The sequence below is a fragment of the Eriocheir sinensis genome, unplaced genomic scaffold (genome assembly GCF_024679095.1).
Source record: "Eriocheir sinensis breed Jianghai 21 unplaced genomic scaffold, ASM2467909v1 Scaffold886, whole genome shotgun sequence".
NCBI lineage: Eukaryota > Metazoa > Arthropoda > Malacostraca > Decapoda > Varunidae > Eriocheir > Eriocheir sinensis.
In genome coordinates, this window is record NW_026112259.1 from 97,501 (window position 1) to 117,216 (window position 19,716).

At 44.5% G+C, this 19,716-nt stretch overlaps 2 protein-coding genes and 1 long non-coding RNA gene across 7 annotated transcripts in view; all 3 read right to left on the minus strand.

The window, feature by feature from the left end:
• LOC126994816 (uncharacterized) overlaps nt 1–2,502 on the minus strand; it is a 2,624-nt gene extending 122 nt beyond the window's left edge. The window contains exons 1-4 of one of the 3 annotated variants that reach the window (XR_007749633.1): nt 1,857–2,502; nt 1,639–1,748; nt 1,199–1,363; nt 1–1,146 (exon numbers count right to left, since the gene is read on the minus strand). The exon at nt 1–1,146 is cut by the window's left edge and continues 122 nt beyond it. This is a non-coding gene — a long non-coding RNA (uncharacterized LOC126994816). Of the gene's footprint in view, nt 1,147–1,198; nt 1,364–1,638; nt 1,836–1,856 lie in introns of those variants that run through there. The other 2 variants (XR_007749634.1, XR_007749632.1) reach the window with 2 other exon arrangements.
• A 6,526-nt stretch (nt 2,503–9,028) lies between these two features.
• On the minus strand, nt 9,029–10,647 carry LOC126994815 (uncharacterized). The gene is made up of 2 exons (XM_050854095.1): nt 10,293–10,647; nt 9,029–9,895 (listed from the first exon to the last, which is right to left on the minus strand). Exons 1-2 carry the CDS (start codon nt 10,645–10,647, stop codon nt 9,795–9,797), a joined length of 456 nt encoding a protein of 151 aa, XP_050710052.1. The 3' UTR covers nt 9,029–9,794.
• A 161-nt stretch (nt 10,648–10,808) lies between these two features.
• LOC126994817 (uncharacterized) overlaps nt 10,809–19,716 on the minus strand; it is a 37,326-nt gene continuing 28,418 nt past the window's right edge. The window contains exons 2-6 of one of the 3 annotated variants that reach the window (XM_050854098.1): nt 13,793–13,904; nt 11,972–12,061; nt 11,738–11,893; nt 11,325–11,387; nt 10,809–11,071 (exon numbers count right to left, since the gene is read on the minus strand). In XM_050854098.1, coding sequence (XP_050710055.1) covers nt 11,346–11,387; nt 11,738–11,893; nt 11,972–12,061; nt 13,793–13,903 — 399 coding nt within the window. In that variant the 5' untranslated portion in view covers nt 13,904 and the 3' untranslated portion in view covers nt 10,809–11,071; nt 11,325–11,345. Of the gene's footprint in view, nt 11,072–11,324; nt 11,388–11,737; nt 12,062–13,792; nt 13,905–19,716 lie in introns of all 3 variants that reach the window. The other 2 variants (XM_050854099.1, XM_050854097.1) reach the window with 2 other exon arrangements.

Here is a 19,716-nt window from a genome sequence, read left to right on the forward strand (position 1 = left end):
GAACACTTCAGAAATATGTCAGGGGCAAGAAATAGTTAGGAACCTGCCAGCATCAGAAATATGTCAGGGGCAAGAAATAGTTAGGAACCTGCCAGCATCAGAAATATGTCAGGGGCAAGAAATAGTTAGGAACCTGCCAGCATCAGAAATATGTCAGGGGCAAGAAATAGTTAGGAACCTGCCAGCATCAGAAATATGTCAGGGCAAGAAATAGTTAGGAACCTGCCAGCATCAGAAATATGTCGGGGGCAAGAAATAGTTAGGAACCTGCCAGCATCAGAAATATGTCAGGGGCAAGAAATAGTTAGGAACCTGCCAGCATTTTTTAGTTGGTATAAATGACATCTATTGGTGAGGAAGAGCTGTGATTTTGCCACTCCTTCCCTTCTTTCCTCCTTCTCTCCTGTTCCCTTCTTTCCTCCTTTCCCTCTGCCCCTTCTCCCCTCCCTCCTCCCAGACCCTCCAGGAATTATTCAACAAAGGCCAGAAATAGTTAGGAAGCTGGCCGCAGTGTTTTTAGTTGCTGTAAATGACATCTTATGGTGAGGCAGAGCTGTGCCTTTGCTGTTACTCATACTCCTTTTTCCTCCTCTCAGACCCTCCAGGAATTTAATGAAGGCAAAAAATAGCAAAGAGGCTGCCAGTATTTAGTTCATATTAAGTGACATCTTTAGTGAGGAAGAACTTTGATTGATTTCCTTTTTCCTCCCCTCAAATCCCTCCAGTAGGCTGAGAAGAAGCTCCAGAGCCTGGCCCCGGAGATGGAGGGGCAGCGGCGGGCCAGGAAGCCCTCCAGCTCTGAGACGTGTGGCGCCACAACCAACAACTCCGCGTGCAGGGCGGGCTTAGAGAAAGGCTTTACACAGACCCTGGATAATGCTCCTGGTCTTGTTCCTCTTCTTCTTCTTGTTCTTCTTCCTCTTTACCTTAGTCATGCTGCATTATGAATCATGTTAATTAATATATCCTCTTCTTCTTTACCTTAGTCATGCTGTGTTATGAATCATGTTAATTAATATATCCTCTTCTTCTTTACCTTAGTCATGCTGCGTTATGAATCATGTTACTTAATATATCCTCTTCCTCTTTACCTTAGTCATGCTGCGTTATGAATCATGTTACTTAATATATCCTCTTCTTCTTTACCTTAGTCATGCTGTGTTATGAATCATGTTACTTAATATATCCTCTTCTTTACCTTAGTCATGCTGTGTTATGAATCATGTTACTTAATATATCCTCTTCTTCTTTACCTTAGTCATGCTGTGTTATGAATCATGTTACTTAATATATCCTCTTCTTCTTTACCTTAGTCATGCTGTGTTATGAATCATGTTACTTAATATATCCTCTTCTTCTTTACCTTAGTCATGCTGTGTTATGAATCATGTTAATTAATATATCCTCTTCCTCTTTACCTTATTCATGCTGCTTTATGAATCATGTTAATTAATATATCCTCTTCCTCTTTACCTTAGTCATGCTGCGTTATGAATCATGTTAATTAATATATCCTCTTCCTCTTTACCTTAGTCATGCTGCATTATGAATCATGTTACTTAATATATCCTCTTCTTCTTTACCTTAGTCATACTGTGTTATGAATCATGTTAATTTATATATCCTCTTCTTCTTTACCTTAGTCATGCTGCGTTATGAATCATGTTAATTAATATATCCTCTTCTTCTTTACCTTAGTCATGCTGCGTTATGAATCATGTTAATTAATATATCCTCTTCTTCTTTACCTTAGTCATGCTGCGTTATGAATCATGTTACTTAATATATCCTCTTCTTCTTTACCTTAGTCATGCTGCTTTATGAATCATGTTAATTAATATATCCTTTCTTTTTACTTTAGTCATGCTGCGTTATGAATCATGTTAATTAATATATCCTTTCTTTTTACTTTAGTCATGCTGCGTTATGAATCATGTTCATATCAGACATGGGGTAATCGTAATCAATTACAATTGTTTACAGTTTTTCAAGTAATCGTAATCAATTACAATTGTTTACAGTTTTTCAAGTAATCGTAATCAATTACAATCGTTTACAGTTTTTCAAGTAATCGTAATCAATTACAATCGTTTACAGTTTTTCAAGTAATCTTAATCGATTACCCTCTTATTTTTTTTAAATAATCGTAATCGTAATCGAATACATTATAAAAGTACAACTGTAATCGTGATTACTTTTGTGATTACATTAGCAAAGTTTAGTTAATAGTTTCTCGTACAGCAAGTATGTACTCTAAATATCTATAGTAATTCAACCAATTAAATATTCAGTATGGTACATGTGTGAAATTTGCAAGTTCACCTTTCAGTCCTTCCTGTAGTCATGATTAATACATCATATAATCGTAATCGTAATTGATTACACTTAATTTTATTGTAATTGTAATCGCAATCGTGAAAATATGAAGTAATCATAATCGTAATTGATTACATAACATAAGTAATCGCCCCATGTCTGGTTAATATACAGTAAAATCTTGCTAGCTTCTCTCCTCCTTCCCCTCCTCCTTCCCTCTCCCCTCCCTCCCCCAACACATTCCCTACACATTTCTCCTCCCCAGCCTGAGCACCACACCACAGAGCTGTCCAAGATGCCTCACGTCCAAGAAGTCCCAGGTTTACAAGTGGAAGGGCCTGCTCAAGGAACTCCGCTGCTCTCTCCTGGACGGAAGGAACCAGGAGATGGAGAGGAGGTGATGGAATAATGTAGGCTCCAGTATTTTAGTTTTTCAGCTTATTCAGAGAGTTGGCAGTTTTGAGGTTTTGTGGTGTCAGGCATGCCTTCCCTTATCACTAATTCCTCCTCCTCCTCCTCCTGGCCCTTGTCACTTGCCTGTTACAGTGTGGAGAGGGAGGGAATACATGAGGGAGGCATTGAAAGGGAGGATTAAGATGTGATGAGGGAATGTCGTCAATTCCATTCTTTTCTTCGTAATTGTAATTGTTTTCAGAGTTGTTTTAATGCATATGTAGTGCAGCGACTAGGCCTGATGGGCAAGCCTCCCATAACCCACTCAGCCAGCGGGGTACCTCTTTGGCCGACTGGTAAGGCAGTGGCTCTCCCGTCACGCTGGTCACAGGTTCAATCCCGGGCAGCCAACAAAACCCTCTCCTTGTCTTGATTAATGTCTCGTGTGTTTCAATACACGCAGAGGACGTGTGGGACCGGGTGTAGTAGAAAAGAGAGAAAAATCTCGGCCTTAAACATATAACAGGGAGGCAGGACGAGGCGGCAGGACTATAGTGCTAGAAGGCAGGGAACGTATCAGGGAGGCAGGGACACAGTTTTCTTATTTTTAGTATACGAATACTAATTCAACTTAACTTCTTCCATGGAATGAGATGAAGAAGAAGAAGAAAAAGAAAAGGAAGAAGACTTAGGAACAAAGGTAAAAAAATAGCACAATTTCTTTTTTATTCATTTTTTCTCCTTTTATTTTCTTTATTTTCTTCCATCTTTTCATCATCATTTCTTCCTTTTCCTCCTCTTTCAATTTTTCTTTCTCTGCTCCTCCTCCTCTGCTCCCTTCCTTCCCTCCTCTCTCCTCCTCCTGTCCACTCTACAGGTTCTTGGTGACTGTCATTGTTGTCAAAATACGTCTGTTAGTGTTATTAAAACCCGTCCCTGGGCTGGGGCTAGAGTCTGTTGAGCTGCCCTGGCCTCTACAGGAAGGTCTGGGCACACTAGAGGGCTTGGAAGGGGCTGTTTGGGGGCTGAAAACATGTTGCATTGGCCCTGTAACTGTGGGGTCTGTTTAGGGAATTATTGTGTGTGTGTGTGTGTGTGTGTGTGTTAAGGCCTCAGGGGCGGCTGGGGGAGTGATTCGGCCAGTGTCCTTTTCTTTATTTCCTTTACTTAATATTCTTGTTTTATTTCAGTTTTTCTTAACTTTTTTATTTGTTACTTTCCTTGTTTTCTTTCCCTAACCTGTTATTTTTCCTCGTTACTTTTGTTTTCCTCTTTCCTTAATATTTCTTGTCATTATTTCATGTCTTCTTGCTGCTGGTCTTCCCCTTTCTCCTCCACTTCTCCATTTTATCTCCTCCTCTCCAGTTCTTCTCCTCCCTTTCACCTCCCTCCTAAGGTCGGAAGCATTTGCCCCGCACATCAGCTGTTCCCAAAGGCCAAAAAGGAGGGCAGGGAGGGTCATAAGAAGTGTTCTTTTAGGTTCACGGTGCAGAGGAAGATAGATTATGACCTCCTCCTCCTCCTCCTCCTCCATCTCTCCTCCTTTCTCATATCTTCTTCCCTTCCTTCATTCTTCTTCTCTTCCTTCCTCACCTTCCTTCCCTTCTTCTCTTCTCTTCTCCCTTTCCCTTGCCTCCTGCCTCTCCTCCTCCTCCTCTTCCTTCCTTCCTTCTCTCTATCCCTCTTCCTCCTTCTTGGGTCTAATGATAATAACAATGGTAATAATAATAGTAATATATATTTGTAATTTATTTTTATTGAGCATTCCTACATTATTTTATTATTACAGGAGGTACACACACACACACACACACACACACACACACACACACACACACACACACACACACACACACACACACACACACACACACACACACACACACACACACACCAAGATAAATGGGAGAGAAATAGGGGAGAAAAGTGACAATTGTAACAAGAAATGGAGTGCTAGTGAGAGGGAATGAGGAGATAAATAAACTGTAATGAATGGGAACGTGGGAGGGAGAGAAGTGAATAGTGCAGGAATATATAGATGAGTTTAGGGCGGCCAGATGCACAGGGAGGTGAGGTCAGGAAGAGAGCAGCGAAGGGCAGAGTTAGAAAGGGAAGAAGTGTGAGCATGGAGGCCAAGAGGGGATCAAGAAACAGCTTTAGCCAAGTACTGTACATGACACGCAGCAGAGCAAGGGGATATACATGCAGTGGAAAGGTGTTATACAAGAGGTGTGTGTGGTGTGTCAGGATGAGACAGAATGAAGCGTGTATGAGCAGTATGGTGTGGGTGTGGCAGCGAAAGGAGTGGAGTGTGCTGTGCCGATATAGTTTGGACACGTGATGAGAATGGGTTTGTGAAGAGAGTGTATGAGGGAAGGCTTGAGAGAGGGACTGTCAGGGAAAGTGAGAAGAAGAAGGAAGAGGAGAAGACTGCATGGGTATATAAGTGAAGATTTAAAGAGATAGAAGAAGAGGAATTGAAGAGTGAGAGTGCCACAGCAGGGACAGATGGAGGCACTTCTGAGATTGAGATACACACACACAAACACACACAGTGACTGACTAACTACTGAGGAAATGTAGTAGTAGTAGTAGTAGAAAGAGAGAAAGAATAAGGAGAAGGAAGAGAAAGAGACAGAAGGCTGTGCTCTCTCTCTCTCTCTCTCTCTCTCTCTCTCTCTCTCTCTCTCTCTCTCTCTCTCTCTCTCTCTCTCTCTCTCTCTCTCTCTCTCAGGATGACCCCCACAGTATGTTGACAACCCCCACAGACACATATATGGGTCCCCCCCCCTCTTTCTCTATAGAGCTAATTCTTTATCATTATTTTATTATTTCTCTTCCTATCAGAACCCCTGACAAAAGATGAAGAAGAAGATGAAAGAGAGGAAGAAGAAGAAGATGAAAGAGAGGAAGAAGAAGAAGGAGGAAGTGAAGAAGAAAAGTTTGTCTTTCAATAAAATAATAAAATATATGTTGAAAGAAATCAGTTTAAATTTTGTCCATATAACACACACACAGATATACCCTCTCCTTCTCTTCTTTTCTTCTTCTTCTTTCTGCAATACATTAAAACATATTACTATCCAAATCTAGAAGAGGAGGAGGAAGGAGAGGGAGGCATGGAGGGAAGGAGAGAGAGAGAACAGAGTGGACCAAGGGAGACAGAGTGAGGGAGGAGAGAGAAGTAAAGAGTGGTGGAGAGAAAGAGAAGGGAAAAGGTGGATAAAGAAGGGAATGGAAGAGAGAGTGGGAGGGAGAGGGAGAAGGAGGAGGAGGAGGGAGGGAAGGAAAGATTGAAAAGGTGGATAAAGAAGAGAATTTAAGAGAGTGGGAGGGAGAGGAGGAGGGAAGGAGAGAAGAGAAAGGTGGATAAAGAAGTGAATGGAAGAGAGAGTGGGAGGGAGAGGAGAAGGTGGAGAGGAGGGAGGGAAGGAAAGAGAAGGGAAAAGGTGGATAAAGAAGGGAATGGAAGAGAGAGTGGGAGGGAGAGGGAGAAGGAGGAGAGGAGGGAGGGAAGGAAAGAGAAGCGATTCTAATATAAGGAGAGATTTGGATGAGGTATAAATCCTGGAGGGGAGAGGAGAGGAGGAATGGGTGAAGAATGTAATGAAGGCAGAGACAGAGGAGAGGGAAAGGGAGGAAGAAAGGAAGAGAGAGGGAGGAAGAATGAGAGAGAGGAGGAGGAGAAGGAAGAAGAGATATTATGAAAAAAACTAATATAAATCAAAATTAACCTTCTATTCCTTCTATTATCTTCTACTAATCACCAAGACTGTTATACTGATGGTAGATGTAGACAACCTCTCCCTGACTCTGCTCCAGGGAGGCAAGGAGCAGTGTGAGGGCAGTAAAGAAAGTAACCTTGCCCAGGGTCAGGCACCACAAGGACTCAAACCACAAGAAAAGACTGCAAAACATAGAGAGGATAATGTGTTTTGCTTCTTACTGTTTGACAACAACAATATCTATAGCCACTGAGAACTGAAGAAATGTTTTGAGAGATCTAACTAATACATGTCCAATATATAGTTCTGGAAATGAGGCAGCTTTCTATATTATGTACTGACAACACTACCAGGCACAGAACACACCAGCAGGACATGAGGGATAACGTTCACCAGTCCTGCCCCTTAACCCCTTGACTGTGGATTTCTTACAAGAAGACCTCACCAAGCTACAGCAATGGAACAAAAAGTGTCTGCTACAATTCACTGAAGAAAAATGTAAAGTCCTGCACCTTGGGAGGGGATATCCAGCACACCAATAATACATGGGAAACACTCCACTATCACCACAGAGGCAGAGAAAGACCTAGGACTGTATGTTACCGGGCTACCAGTGAAGGCCAAATCCGTGCCAATTGCAGTGGTCGGATTAAAGACCCCCACACTCACCTTGAAGCAGAGCGCCGGCCAGTAGCGGCTGTGGGTACGGATGACGTCATTGAGGGTCTGCACTGAACTCTTGTTGGGCACCAGCTGGGGCTCAGGGGCAGCAGGATCCCCAGCAAGGCCTTGGCACACAGCGTCATGCAGTAGCTGATGGTGTTGAGGCTGAAGCCGCCCTCCAGTGCCAGAACCATGCGGCCCTCGGCCAGGCCAGACAGAAGGGCCATCATATGTCCAAAGCAATCGGGACTCACGTGGCAACCTGGGAGTGTGTGTGAGGCTGTTACTTTAGGTATGAGATGCATGAAGGAAGGAATGGGGGTGAGGAAGAGGAAGGGAGTCCTTTAATATGGAAGGCAATGGTTAGGCTGTGTTACTTTAGGTATGAGATGCATGAAGGGAGGAATGGGGGTGAGGAAGAGGAAGGGAGTTCTTCACTATGGAATGCAATGGTTAGGCTGTGTTACTTTAGGTATGAGATGCATGAAGGGAGGAATGGGGGTGAGGAAGAGGAAGGGAGTTCTTTAATATGGAATGCAATGGTTAGGCTGTGTTACTTTAGGTATGAGATGCATGAAGGGAGGAATGGGGGTGAGGAAGAGGAAGGGAGTTCTTCACTATGGAATGCAATGGTCTGAGATGACAATACACCAGGATACAATATAAGGAGACTACAAAATGCTTCATTGCATACACATGGCAGCCCCTGAAGATGAGTTATTAAAGCAGATAAAAATAAATAAATAAATAAATAAAAAAAGCAAAAAGAACAATACAGAAATTTTGGATAAGAACAGAACACTAAAGGAATAAAGAGAGGAAAACAAGAAACCCAAACAGTGAGGATTGCACCAGGGAGTGCTGTTATGAAGCCAAAACTCCCGACCATGAACTGAAAATATAATTATGGAGAGAGAACTGAACTGAACTGAACAGATGGTGACAGAAAAAGAGAAAGAGGCAGCAGCAGGTAGTCATACAGATAGTGACACCATCCACCAACCTCCAAGTGGGTCCCCGCACCAACATCAAGGCTGGCAGTGACCAGGACCAGCTGTGGGTTGAACTGGTAGGCCACGGGCAGCACCACCTGAGTGATAGCCTCTGCGTCACCCATGCCACTCTGAAACAACACAAGAAAAACACTGTGGCTTAAGTAAACACGACTTCTTCCTCCTGAACTGTGGCTGGGAGGAAGGACACTGGACGATGAAATACTAGAGCTGAGGACCATAACTGGTTCTTGCATTGGGAGCTTGGATAGCAGGGTGAACCTTCATGTGCTGGACAGGGTTGTGCCGATCTAGACATTGATCAGTGGGAACCATAACAGGAAAAGAAAAAAGTGTCAGGTAATTGTGAGTGGATGAAAATGCAATACTTGAGCACCAGTGTGGGGAGAAAAATACTCAGAGGACTTAGCACTCGAGGGTTAATTTTCTGATTTGTAGCTGGGAGGAAAGACACGGGGTGGTGGAATAGCTGAATCAAGGGTCTCTCTCTCTCTCTCTTCTCTCTTCTCTCTCTCTCTCTCTCTCTCTCTCTCTCTCTCTCTCTCTCTCTCTCTCTTCTAATTCCAACAATGAGAACAGCTTCTTTGCCTCAACTCAACCCAACTGATCCTACTGGCTGACACTGCATCATGTTTATAAAGCAGGTCCAAGGAATAGAGAGAGCTGCATACCCTCTATGCATTACTATGGGTGGCTATACAGGTGTTAGCCAGTGCAGGTGTGAAGGGAGACTCATACTAAGCAAGGCGAACAAGGAGAAGTAAACAACGGAACAGTGAACGACGGAACAGTGACATAAACATGAACACACACATCATACAGACAGTGCCTCCAACACCCACCTGCAGCCGCTGGCCTCGCCCCAGCATCTCCCACACCCGTTGGATGCACTCTGGCCGCTCTGGATGTTCCCTGTGTGTAGGGGGGAGAGGGTGAGTTAGTGTGTACCTCTGTGTGTTGTGGTGTGAGGGAAACTTGTCTGGTAAAAAAGGTTGCTCTAGTACGAGGGTAGAAAGCTGCCTCAAGGGGTTATGTGTGGTCAAAGTTATGGTGGTTAAGTGTTGGTTAGATAAGTGAGGAAAGCTTTGTCTTCTAGCTCTGGTAAAGAGTATTAAAGCTGCCTGAATGGGTGACATATGTAACAAGGAATTGGGTGAAAATAAATAAATGGTATGCAGAAAGTTGGAAAGTTTGGTTTAGTCGGCGCAACATCTGTGGTCATATGCCGGAGAGAGACAGAAGGGAAGGAATTATAGAAGGGAACAGATCCCAGGAGACAGGACACAACCCCCGATTAATACCTGGTACCCATTCACTGCTGGCTGGACAGGGGCGTGGGGTATCGGAAAAGCCGCCCAAATTTTTCCACTCCACCCAGGAATCGAACCCAGGCTCTCTCGGTTGTGAGCCGAGTGTGCTAACCACTGCACCACGAAGTCCTCTATAAATGGTAAATGTGAGGGAAACTCTGAGTCTTTTTGAGGTAAAAGCTCTGGTAAAAAGATGCCATGTGCTGCCTCAGTGGGTTTGGTGTGGACAAGAAATTCAGTCCAAGTAGATATATATGTGAGGGAAACTTGGTCTTCTTGAGGTAAAAATTCTGGCAGGTACCAAGATCTGCCTCGGGTACATCAGAGTACTTAGACTATCTTCATTATGTTTTGTCTGTGAATGAAAAAACACCTTAGTGTGTAGTGCACTTACCCTTCCGTAAGGCTGCGTGTTGCTCCACCTGCTCGTCACACACCAGACACAGCCTCGGAGACTCACTCAGCACCACGGCCTCTGAAGACAAGGCACAGAGCTCCTCAGTGACTCCTGTTTGCTGTGACTGAGCTTCCTATGAAAGGTGTACATCCCTCCCTCTTCCTTCTCCTCCTCCTCCTCAGCCATTATTATTGGTCCACTGCAGTACAAAGGCATTTCCTAATGTTCCCAACCTCTCTCACATCTCCTTCACTCCCTCCCTTCCCTTAACTCTCCTTTCCCCTCCTTCCTTTCCCTTTCTTTGCCTCCCTCTCCCTTCCTCCCTGCTTCCTTTTCTTTCCCTCTCAACCCCCCTCTCTCTCCCTCTTCCTCTTTGCCTTCCCTTTCCTTTCCTTCCTTCCTCCTCCTTTCCATTTTTCCTTTCTTCTTCCTTCCCTCCCTCTCCTCTTTCTCCTCCTCCCTCCTTCCTACATACCTTCCCTCCTCAGCTGCAGCAGTTTCTCACCAATCCTCTCCCTGAGCTGCTGTGTCTGTGGTGTCAGGAGCTGCATGGCGTCTCTGGTCTGGAGGCGTAAGGGCCAGACACCCACCAGGCCTTGGAAGGAGAGGCTCGGGGTGAAGGTGCTGGGGTCAGCCTCGCCCCGCACCTCCTGCTGGCATAAGGACCCTGGTACTGGAAGCAGCGCCAGTGTGCCCGTTGGACATACACCAGGCTCAGCAGTGTCTCCTGAAGGCAGGGGAGGACAGGGAAGGGAGAAGGTCAATGTTGAGAAAAAGAGCAGGTTAACTATAGGAAAAAGACATTGTTTCTGAGATCCAAGAAAGGCCATCAAGGAAAAATAAGACAATGCTACAGGCCCAAACAGCTTCCTCTTAATGAGCAGACATGGATAGGGAAAATAAAATAGACAGCGACAGTAAAGTAAGGAGAATAATAATAAAAAAGAGGGACAAAAAACAATATTAAAACAAAACAGTTCAATAAATCCTGCATCAGAGATAAGGCAGACAGAGAGATAGATAAATGGATATAGACAGACTGAGATAGATAGATAGATAAAGACAGATATAAGCAGAGATAGATAGACAGGCACAGAGATGGACAGATTGATACAGAAAGATATAGACAGACAGACAGCTATCAGGCACCTTGGTGATGGCTGCAGGGGGGTCCAGCAGGGGGGCAGTGGTGGCCCAGCAAGGCACTGAGGGTGTGGGCGGCACTCTTGGCCAGGACGGCAGGCACCACCCACCCTGCACACACAACAGGGATTGCTTATTACCATTCTAATTATTATTATTATTATTATTATTATTATTATTATTATTATTATTATTATTATTATTATTATTACTATTATTATTATCAATATTACTATCATCCTGCTATGTAATAATAATTGTCTAAGCTATTTTTTAGATTTCTGTGCAATATTTTTTTCAAGTTTTCAGTGATGTATCAATTTTTTTTTCCCAATTGAATTCTATAGGGAGGTAGAATGCATACCAGTGTGTGGATGTGTGGTGCTCAGTTCCTGCCACAATGTTTGGGTGAGGTCAGACTGGTCACCTCCAGCACCAGCACCACCTTGCCCCACGCCAGCTGGGAGGTGAGGTGTGTGTACAGGCCTGGCCACACCTCCAGCACCAGCACCACCTTGCCCCGCGCCAGCTGGGAGGTGAGGTGTGTGTACAGGCCTGGCCACACCTCCAGCACCAGCACCACCTTGCCCCGCGCCAGCTGGGAGGTGAGGTGTGTACAGGCCTGGCCACACCTCCAGCACCAGCACCACCTTGCCCTGCCAGGGCCATCAGCTGGGAGGTGAGGTGTGTACAGGCCTGGCCACACCTCCAGCACCAGCACCACCTTGCCCCACCAGGGCCATCAGCTGGTAGGTGTGTGTACAGGCCTGGCCACACCTCCAGCACCAGCACCACCTTGCCCCACGCCAGGGCCATCAGCTGGGAGGTGAGGTGTGTGTACAGGCCTGGCCACACCTCCAGCACCAGCACCACCTTGCCCCACGCCAGGGCCATCAGCTGGGAGGTGAGGTGTGCGTACAGGCCTGGCCACACCTCCAGCACCAGCACCACCTTGCCCCACACCAGGGCCATCAGCTGGGAGGTGAGGTGTGTGTACAGGCCTGGCCACACCTCCAGCACCAGCACCACCTTGCCCCACGCCAGGGCCATCAGCTGGGAGGTGAGGTGTGCGTACAGGCCTGGCCACACCTCCATCTCACCCTGAAATGCCAGATGGTAAAATAAAGTATAATAAATATGCTGTATTATTATTATTATTATTATTATTATTATTATTACTATTGTGTTTGGCTTCCCTGTTAAGAGTGGTTCATAATGGGAAGTTTGTGATACAGTTGAGTAAAATAAAATATATATACCATCTTTTATTATTATTACTAGTATTAGTATTAATAGTAATAGTAGTAGTAGTATCATCATCATTATTATGGGGCTTGACTTCCCTGCTGGAGTGATTCACACTGGCAAGTGTCTGGATGAGGAGACAGAGCTGAGAACATCCATGAATTTATGAAAGTAAGTACAGTTGTATGAAAGCAGATATGGAGGCAGGTCAACACAAGCTTAGTTAAAATCCTCTATACTATGACTAAGTAAATGCATACAAAAACCAGACAAGCAAGCAGAGGCAGACACAAACACACACACACACACACACACACACAGATACATTGTGACTTAGAATGACCTTGAAAATAGATAAAATTGAGCTCAAGCAAAAAATATTCATGAATTAAAGCTATACTTGATAAACTGAAATTTGGAGACAGGACCAGCGTAAAGCATCCTGTATATCACTAGGTAAATACACACACACACACACATACAACCTCCACCTAACACATACACAAGAGCCCACAAGTGTAGCTCAATTCCTATATATCACAACTATAGTCTGTTCACTTAATTCTGACCCAAGCTGACAACATAAACCTAAGCGTGGTCATAAGCACAGTGCATATTAGCAGAAAGTGCTGCGTGAGATAAACACAAACAGAGGTTAAAGAAAACTTGGAAGCCACAGCAGCAGCCAGTCAACACTCAGCTTGCAAACACACTTAGGTTTATGTTGTCAGCTTGGGTCTGACTTAAGAGAACAGACTTTAGAAAGGCTTTAGGCCAAGAGAGAGAGAGACTGAGAGAGCAGGACTTGCCTTTTCATCCCCCACTGCCGAGTCATAACCAGCAGACACAACACTATAACTAACTCAGGACCAAACTAGAAGAGAAAATAGTCGTGCTTAGGGTTCAAACACCACACCAGGTTCAGTCTAGCCTCCTCCGATCATATGTTGAGGTTTGTGCATAGGTGTGTGTGTGTGTGTGTGTGTGTGTGTGTGTGTGTGTGTGTGTGTGTGTGTGTGTGTTGGGGTCCTAATCGGTCAATCAGATTGTATCTTACTGACAAAATGTGTCAAATGTAGCAATTTCAAAATGGTATGCCACATAAACTGTACTGCATTGTAGGGATCTTGCTTTTCCTGTCCCTCAAGCCTGGACATCTAATGCCGCCTAGTAATGAAGGGGAAAAAATTCACACTAAGCTGCACACAACTTTCTACTCTGTCTCATTCCTGTGCTATACAAATCCCTTATGCAGGAGTAAACCACCGTCTGCATTCCTTTATCCCTTTTGCTGGTACACTCTGGAACAAACAAGCTTCCTTTGTCTGTGCTTCCTCCTGCCCATGACTTGAACTCTTTCATGAGGGGAATATCAAGACACCTCTCCACCTGTAACTGACTCTCTCCAGACCACTCACTTCTATCTACTTTTACAGGAGCAATGCATAGTGGGCTTTTTTCCCCTTGAGCTGCTTCATTAACTGGACAAAGGAAAAAAAGAAAAAGAGCTTCTCACTCCCTTGGCCTCTGCCTTTTCCTGACCTACTAACAAAGACCAGAGCTGCCCAGCCTCAACCTCTGCCTCACCTGCTTCTCCAGACTTGCCATCGGTTGCTGCCGCTGCCGCACCCCCAGCAAGAGGCTGACCGCGCAGGGATTCCTGGCTGACGTCTTCCTCTGGGGCGTGTCTTCCGTCATCCTGCAACACAAAGGTTCACCTTCATCAGCTGGTTAAGATTTATTTCAGAGGCAATATTTGCCCAAGGTTTTTGATATGGGGTCATTTTCAATAATTTTAAATGTAGAAATTCAAGTGTCACAAAACAGAGCCTTGAGGACACATTATTGTGGGGATAAATGCCTAACAGATAGGTAATAACCAATATCTATAACCATTGCAAAGTGGATCACAGGGATTTATCAAAATTACCCCGTGTGCTGCCACTCCATGTTTTCTAGGGTGAATACAAACCCATCAAAGCCTGACATGATAACCAATATCTATACCCTTGTAAAGCATATCAAAATTTATCAAAAATAATATACAATAACAAGTGGTAGGCATTGCAACCAAGAAAGGACCTTGCACAAGCACTATGTAGCTTATGACACACTTGTGAGACCAACACTGGAATACTGCTCCACGGAGTGGGATCCTTACACACACAGAAACATTGATAAGCTAGAACAAATCAACACCAAGGCAGCAAGGTTCATTACAAACAATTACACTTGAACGCCTGGCATCACAACACGGATCAAACAACAGATAAACATGGACCCTCTTCACATACGCAGACAAGCACACAGACTTACACTGATATACAAGATCACAGACACTCACACTGACATTGACCCACACACAAACTTACACAATGCAAACAGTCAACGTACTCATAACACACACACCCATAAATACCAAACATATCACACTAACAATGACGCATACAAGCACTCATACTTTCCACGCACCATGTGTGACTGGAACAGCCTCCCTCAACAGATTTTAGACTGCGGTACAATAGACTCATTCAGAAAACAAATACACACTCACTTGTCACCACAACACACCAACACTAACAATTACACTTGATTCACTTCCCTCCCCTGCACACCCGGCTCCCCCGTCACCCAACAGCCAACACAAATATGCATGTTATGCACCTGAATGGGTGCCCTGTGTATTATAAATCAAGATCAAGGTAATTTAGCTGTGCAGGTGTAACTAGTAATTTTGCACTTGTGCACCGGCATGAGTGCAATATTACACAAGACTGAGCACTGCACTGCTGATATTTACTGAAGAACAACACTGTGCAGGTTATTGCACAGCGCCCCACCACTAAACTTAACAGACCTATTCAAATTTAACATCACCTGCTGGGTGGGGCTTTGTCCCCGTCAACCTTACCGGCAGACCTTTCATAACAAATGTGCAATCTCCCCCTCAGACCTTTTTGTTCTAACTCCTGATCTACCCACTAGAGGCCACCAGCACTAAATAGCACATGTTAGGACCCAGCTTGAACTAAGGAAGAGGTCCTTCAGTGTCAAAGGCATTCCTTTGTGGAATTCCCTCCCTGAATCCCTAGTCACCCTCCAGTCTCTACCTCTATTTAAATCAGCACTAGCTCATCATCTTGGGGACAAACTTTTGGAATATCATTAAATGGACTGTAGCTCTACATCTAATCGTATAAATTACATTACAAATTGACTGCATATGATGGACTATCCAGCTCTTTCATTAGTATTTGTTTTGTTTATGTAATTAAATATTGAGAGCTGGCGCATCAGCAGAGTGCTGGCTTCCCTCGTCATCATGTGGACTGTGGGGTCTGGAAGCCCACCAGGTGAGTAAACCAGGTGAGTTAGTTTGAAATATCCAAATCTGACACACCACCTTCTTAGGGGCATTACCTTTGTTCCCCTTGACCCCTGGCGTGTGTCATGCACCACCCACTCAACAGGAACAGCAGGCACCCATTTAACTGTTTCTGCAGGAATGGTTATGTAAAAGCTGAGCAGTAGTACAAGGCACCTCAGTAAGGTGCCCAGCAGCCCGCAGGGGGCGGCAGGTGTGATGCTGGAGGAACACCAAGGGCCAGGGCGTCTTGGCCATGCCGGTCACACACTCCATCATTACCTTCCCTCGTAGGATCAGCTTCACCTAGGCTTAGGCATGCCCTGCTAGGCCTTGTTCAGGCTGTCATGGTGGTGAGTGTCTGGCAGGAAGCTGTGGGTGTGGCGGTGAGTCTGCCGCCCGACCCTGCACGGAGATGACACACACACACACACACTGCCTGTCGTGTTCTTCTTCTTCGTGGGTGTTTTGGGGCTAGTTAGGCTGTGGACCCACAGCCTCTAGAGCCCCGTCAGTGGTAGTTGTTATCAGGAGTTCTTGGTTGTGCTGGCCGTCCTGTCACCAGGGCGGGTCGTGTTCGTCGTTCCTGCAGAGTCGCTGCTGCCAATGTTTGTGTTTTTTCAACGGGACGCTTATCGTGCCACACTTGCTCATATTCCTTTTCTGAGTAGTGTGAGGATGAAACTGTTTTGCTCCTATTATTTATTTGTTGCTGATTTGTGTCGTCACTTTTTGTGGGTACTGGATTCTCACCAACCACCGGCTCAGGGACCAACGTGACGGAGGTGAGCACCGAGGCAACGCGCAGAACAATTATATACGCCCCAAACCTTACCTTGCCCTCCCTACACACACACACACACACACACACACACACACACACACAAACACAAACACACACACACACACACACACAAACACACACACACACATGGAATAATAAAAAAACTGAAATATTAATTTATCTTAAACGTGAATTAAGGGTCATCAAAGGAGGAAGAAAATTATATTTATATTCATAATGTAACGTACCTGCCGGCATACCAACACCGCAGAAGCCAGTTAAAAGCCGATTGGGAAAATTGGGAATAATCCCTTGTACATGGCCATGGCTATTTACCGGATCCAGTTTCTCCTCAGCCGAAACAATACCCGTAGAGGTTAATATGTCATAAGTAGATAAGGGAAGAGAGCGAGAAATACGAACTACAGCTTGGGTTGGCACCCCTGATATAAATCCAGCCGGATCCCTATTTTTATATATATTTATACGTTAGGACTTAGAAATTAAGGGAAAATTAAGTTTAGAATTAGCATACAAAAAGACACCCTCAGAAAGGCAGAGGAAGGATAGATTAATGTACCAAGCTGAAAGGCGAGAAGGAAAAGTGTTGGAACCTTGAGGTGGCCACGTCAGGGGAAAGGTCATGAGTTAACCGCTCGGCCTGACGAGATTCATTCGGGACTGAACTTTCCACGGCACAGGTGAGGGCGCGAGACAGCTGACGGCGGAATTTTCAGTGAAGCTCTTCCCTCTTCGTCGAAGCGTCGCTTAGAGAGTGTGTTTCCGTGAAGAGATATTTTCAAACCCTAGTTTCTCTTCCCCCTTCGAAACAATCTTTCCGTGTAGTGTTGGTACTACTGCAAATCAAACAAACGTTGAAAACCGAAACATAAATGCATTTTAGGTACATTTCTATAATGGAAAATATTGTGTGGCAAGTACTTATGTAAGCAGTGCTTGATACAGTGACATACACTATATATAGCAGAAAATTTACATTGATGGGTTTAATTGGTTGGTATCTGTGGCTATGTTTGCTTCGCTCTGATATCGTCCCGTTACCTGTGGGCGGAGCTTAGGATACCTCGTTAGAATAAACTGCTTTTATTTTCTTTATTTTCCTCCTTTTCCATGAGATCTCTTTCTCCCTTCGTTATTTCTCCCTTATAAATATATTTTCAACTAGCTTTAGAGCTCCTATCAGTGGGTGGAAAATGGTATCATCTAGATTGCTGAGCTTTGCTAAGCTCCACCCACAGGTGACGTCACGAGTTTGGAGATTGGCTGTGAGAAGCCCAGCACGGAGTACCACATAGCACCACATATTCATACAGACTTGTGAAACATTCGCCCGGAGACCGAAGCCTAGCTGTCAGTCCGTCACTTTTAAATTTGTCCCAGCACTCTTCATGCTTATGGTTTGAAGTGCCCGCCCTACAAACGCTTAAAAAGGAGAACTGTTGTGAATAGTTGAGTCTGAAGGGCGGGGCATGCTGGCTTGGAGGTGCGTTCCAGTGTTGGCTTAAATTATCATGGGAACCGTGAAGTCTTGAATAGACAGAAAAAAATAATGTTAAGCATTGTATGACTTTTTATATAAAGCCTAGAAAATTTAAATTGTTCTTATACCCAATTAATAATACAGCAACATGGAAAAATGTTGTAATAAAGCATTAAATGTGCGAAGATATTAGCGAAGAGCGGGCCTTCACCTCCTCTTCGTCAAGAGAGGAAATTAGTTCATTTCTTTCCCGCTCGCCGCTTCGCGCGCTGCATCAAAGACCATACCTGGGCACTTCCGCACCTCGGTCCGGACCTCCGCTCCTCCGCACCTGCGGACCGCCAAACGAGGTGCGGAAGCCCGGAAGTGCGGAACGTTTTCAAAAGTGCGGAAGTAACAGGTGCGGACAGGCGAAATTTTGGGTCCAGACTTCCGCACCTGAGATTTTCAAAGATAAAAAAACGAAGATGACAAACAGTCCGCGGCATTACTTTCGCGCGTTTTGGCGGGCTATGTGCTACCAGCTGATCACTGTGTCAATTTTCTTTTTCTTTTCAGAATCTTTTGACATTTAGTGATTCACTGCGATTGTTTAGTGTTTAGTGTTTACAAATAAACATGGACAGATACGTGAAAAGAGGTGATAGCGACAGGAGCAGGAGTGTGTCAGGGGATAGTAGCGTCAATAGCGTGAGCTACAGAACCAGCACGCCTGCATCGTCAGCCTCCAGAACCCCTACGCCGCTGGCGACGTCAGACATTTCCTTGTCTGACGTGGAGCTGGACCCCTTCCAGTGTAATGCCAGAAATTAATTAAGAATGGGAAAATGTAAATTAGGGAGGAATAAGCCGTTACCGCATAGAACATTCCAGACTCGCGCTTGAGAGGCCCACCCCATTTGAAGGTAAATATATATTTCTCTCTCTCTCTCTCTCTCTCTCTCTCTCTCTCTCTCTCTCTCTCTCTCTCTCTCTCTCTCTCTCTCTCTCTCTCTCTCTCTCTCTCTCTATATATATATATATATATATATATATATATATATATATATATATATATATATATATATGAAGCTTGATGTATTATTGCCTTGTACTATTTTGTTTTATTTTTGAGGTGCGGACTAGTTTTTTCAGGCGCGCTTTAATAGTTTTGCGTACAGTAGCGGAGGTCCGGTAGCGGACCGAGCGAAAAAATTTTAGGCGCGGAAGTACAGGTGCGGACTACCTGCGTCCGAAGTGCGGAGGAGCGGTAGCGGACTACCCCAAATCCAGTAACGCGCCCAGCTCTGTCAAAGACACTCCTCGTCACTGAGCATACCATTTGGTCCACGAAGCCTTGTTTCCTCTCGTGAAGGGGGAAGAGATTCACGGCCATATTCTCAGTGAAGCTCTTCCCTCTTCGTCGAAGCGTCTCTTAGAGAGTGTGTTTCCGCTGAAGGGTATGCCCAGTTCCTAACCTTCGAAACAATCTTTCCGTGTAGTGTTGGTACTACTGCAAATCAAACAAACGTTGAAAACCGAAACCTTAATGCAATTTAGGTACATTTATATAATGGATTATATAGTGTGACTAATATTTATGTAAACAGTGCTTGATACAGTGACATACATTATATATAGCAGAAATTTTACATGGATGCATTTAATTGGTTGGTACCCGTGGCTATGTTTGCTTCACTTTCGTATCATCCCGTTACCTGTGGGCGGAGCTTAGGAGACCTCGTTATAATAAACTGCTTTTATTTTCTTTATTTTCCTCCTGTTCCATGAGACATCTCTTTTTCCCTTCGTTATTTCTCACTTGTAAATATATTTTAACTAGCTTTAGAGCTCCTATCAGTGGGTGGAAAATTGTATCATCT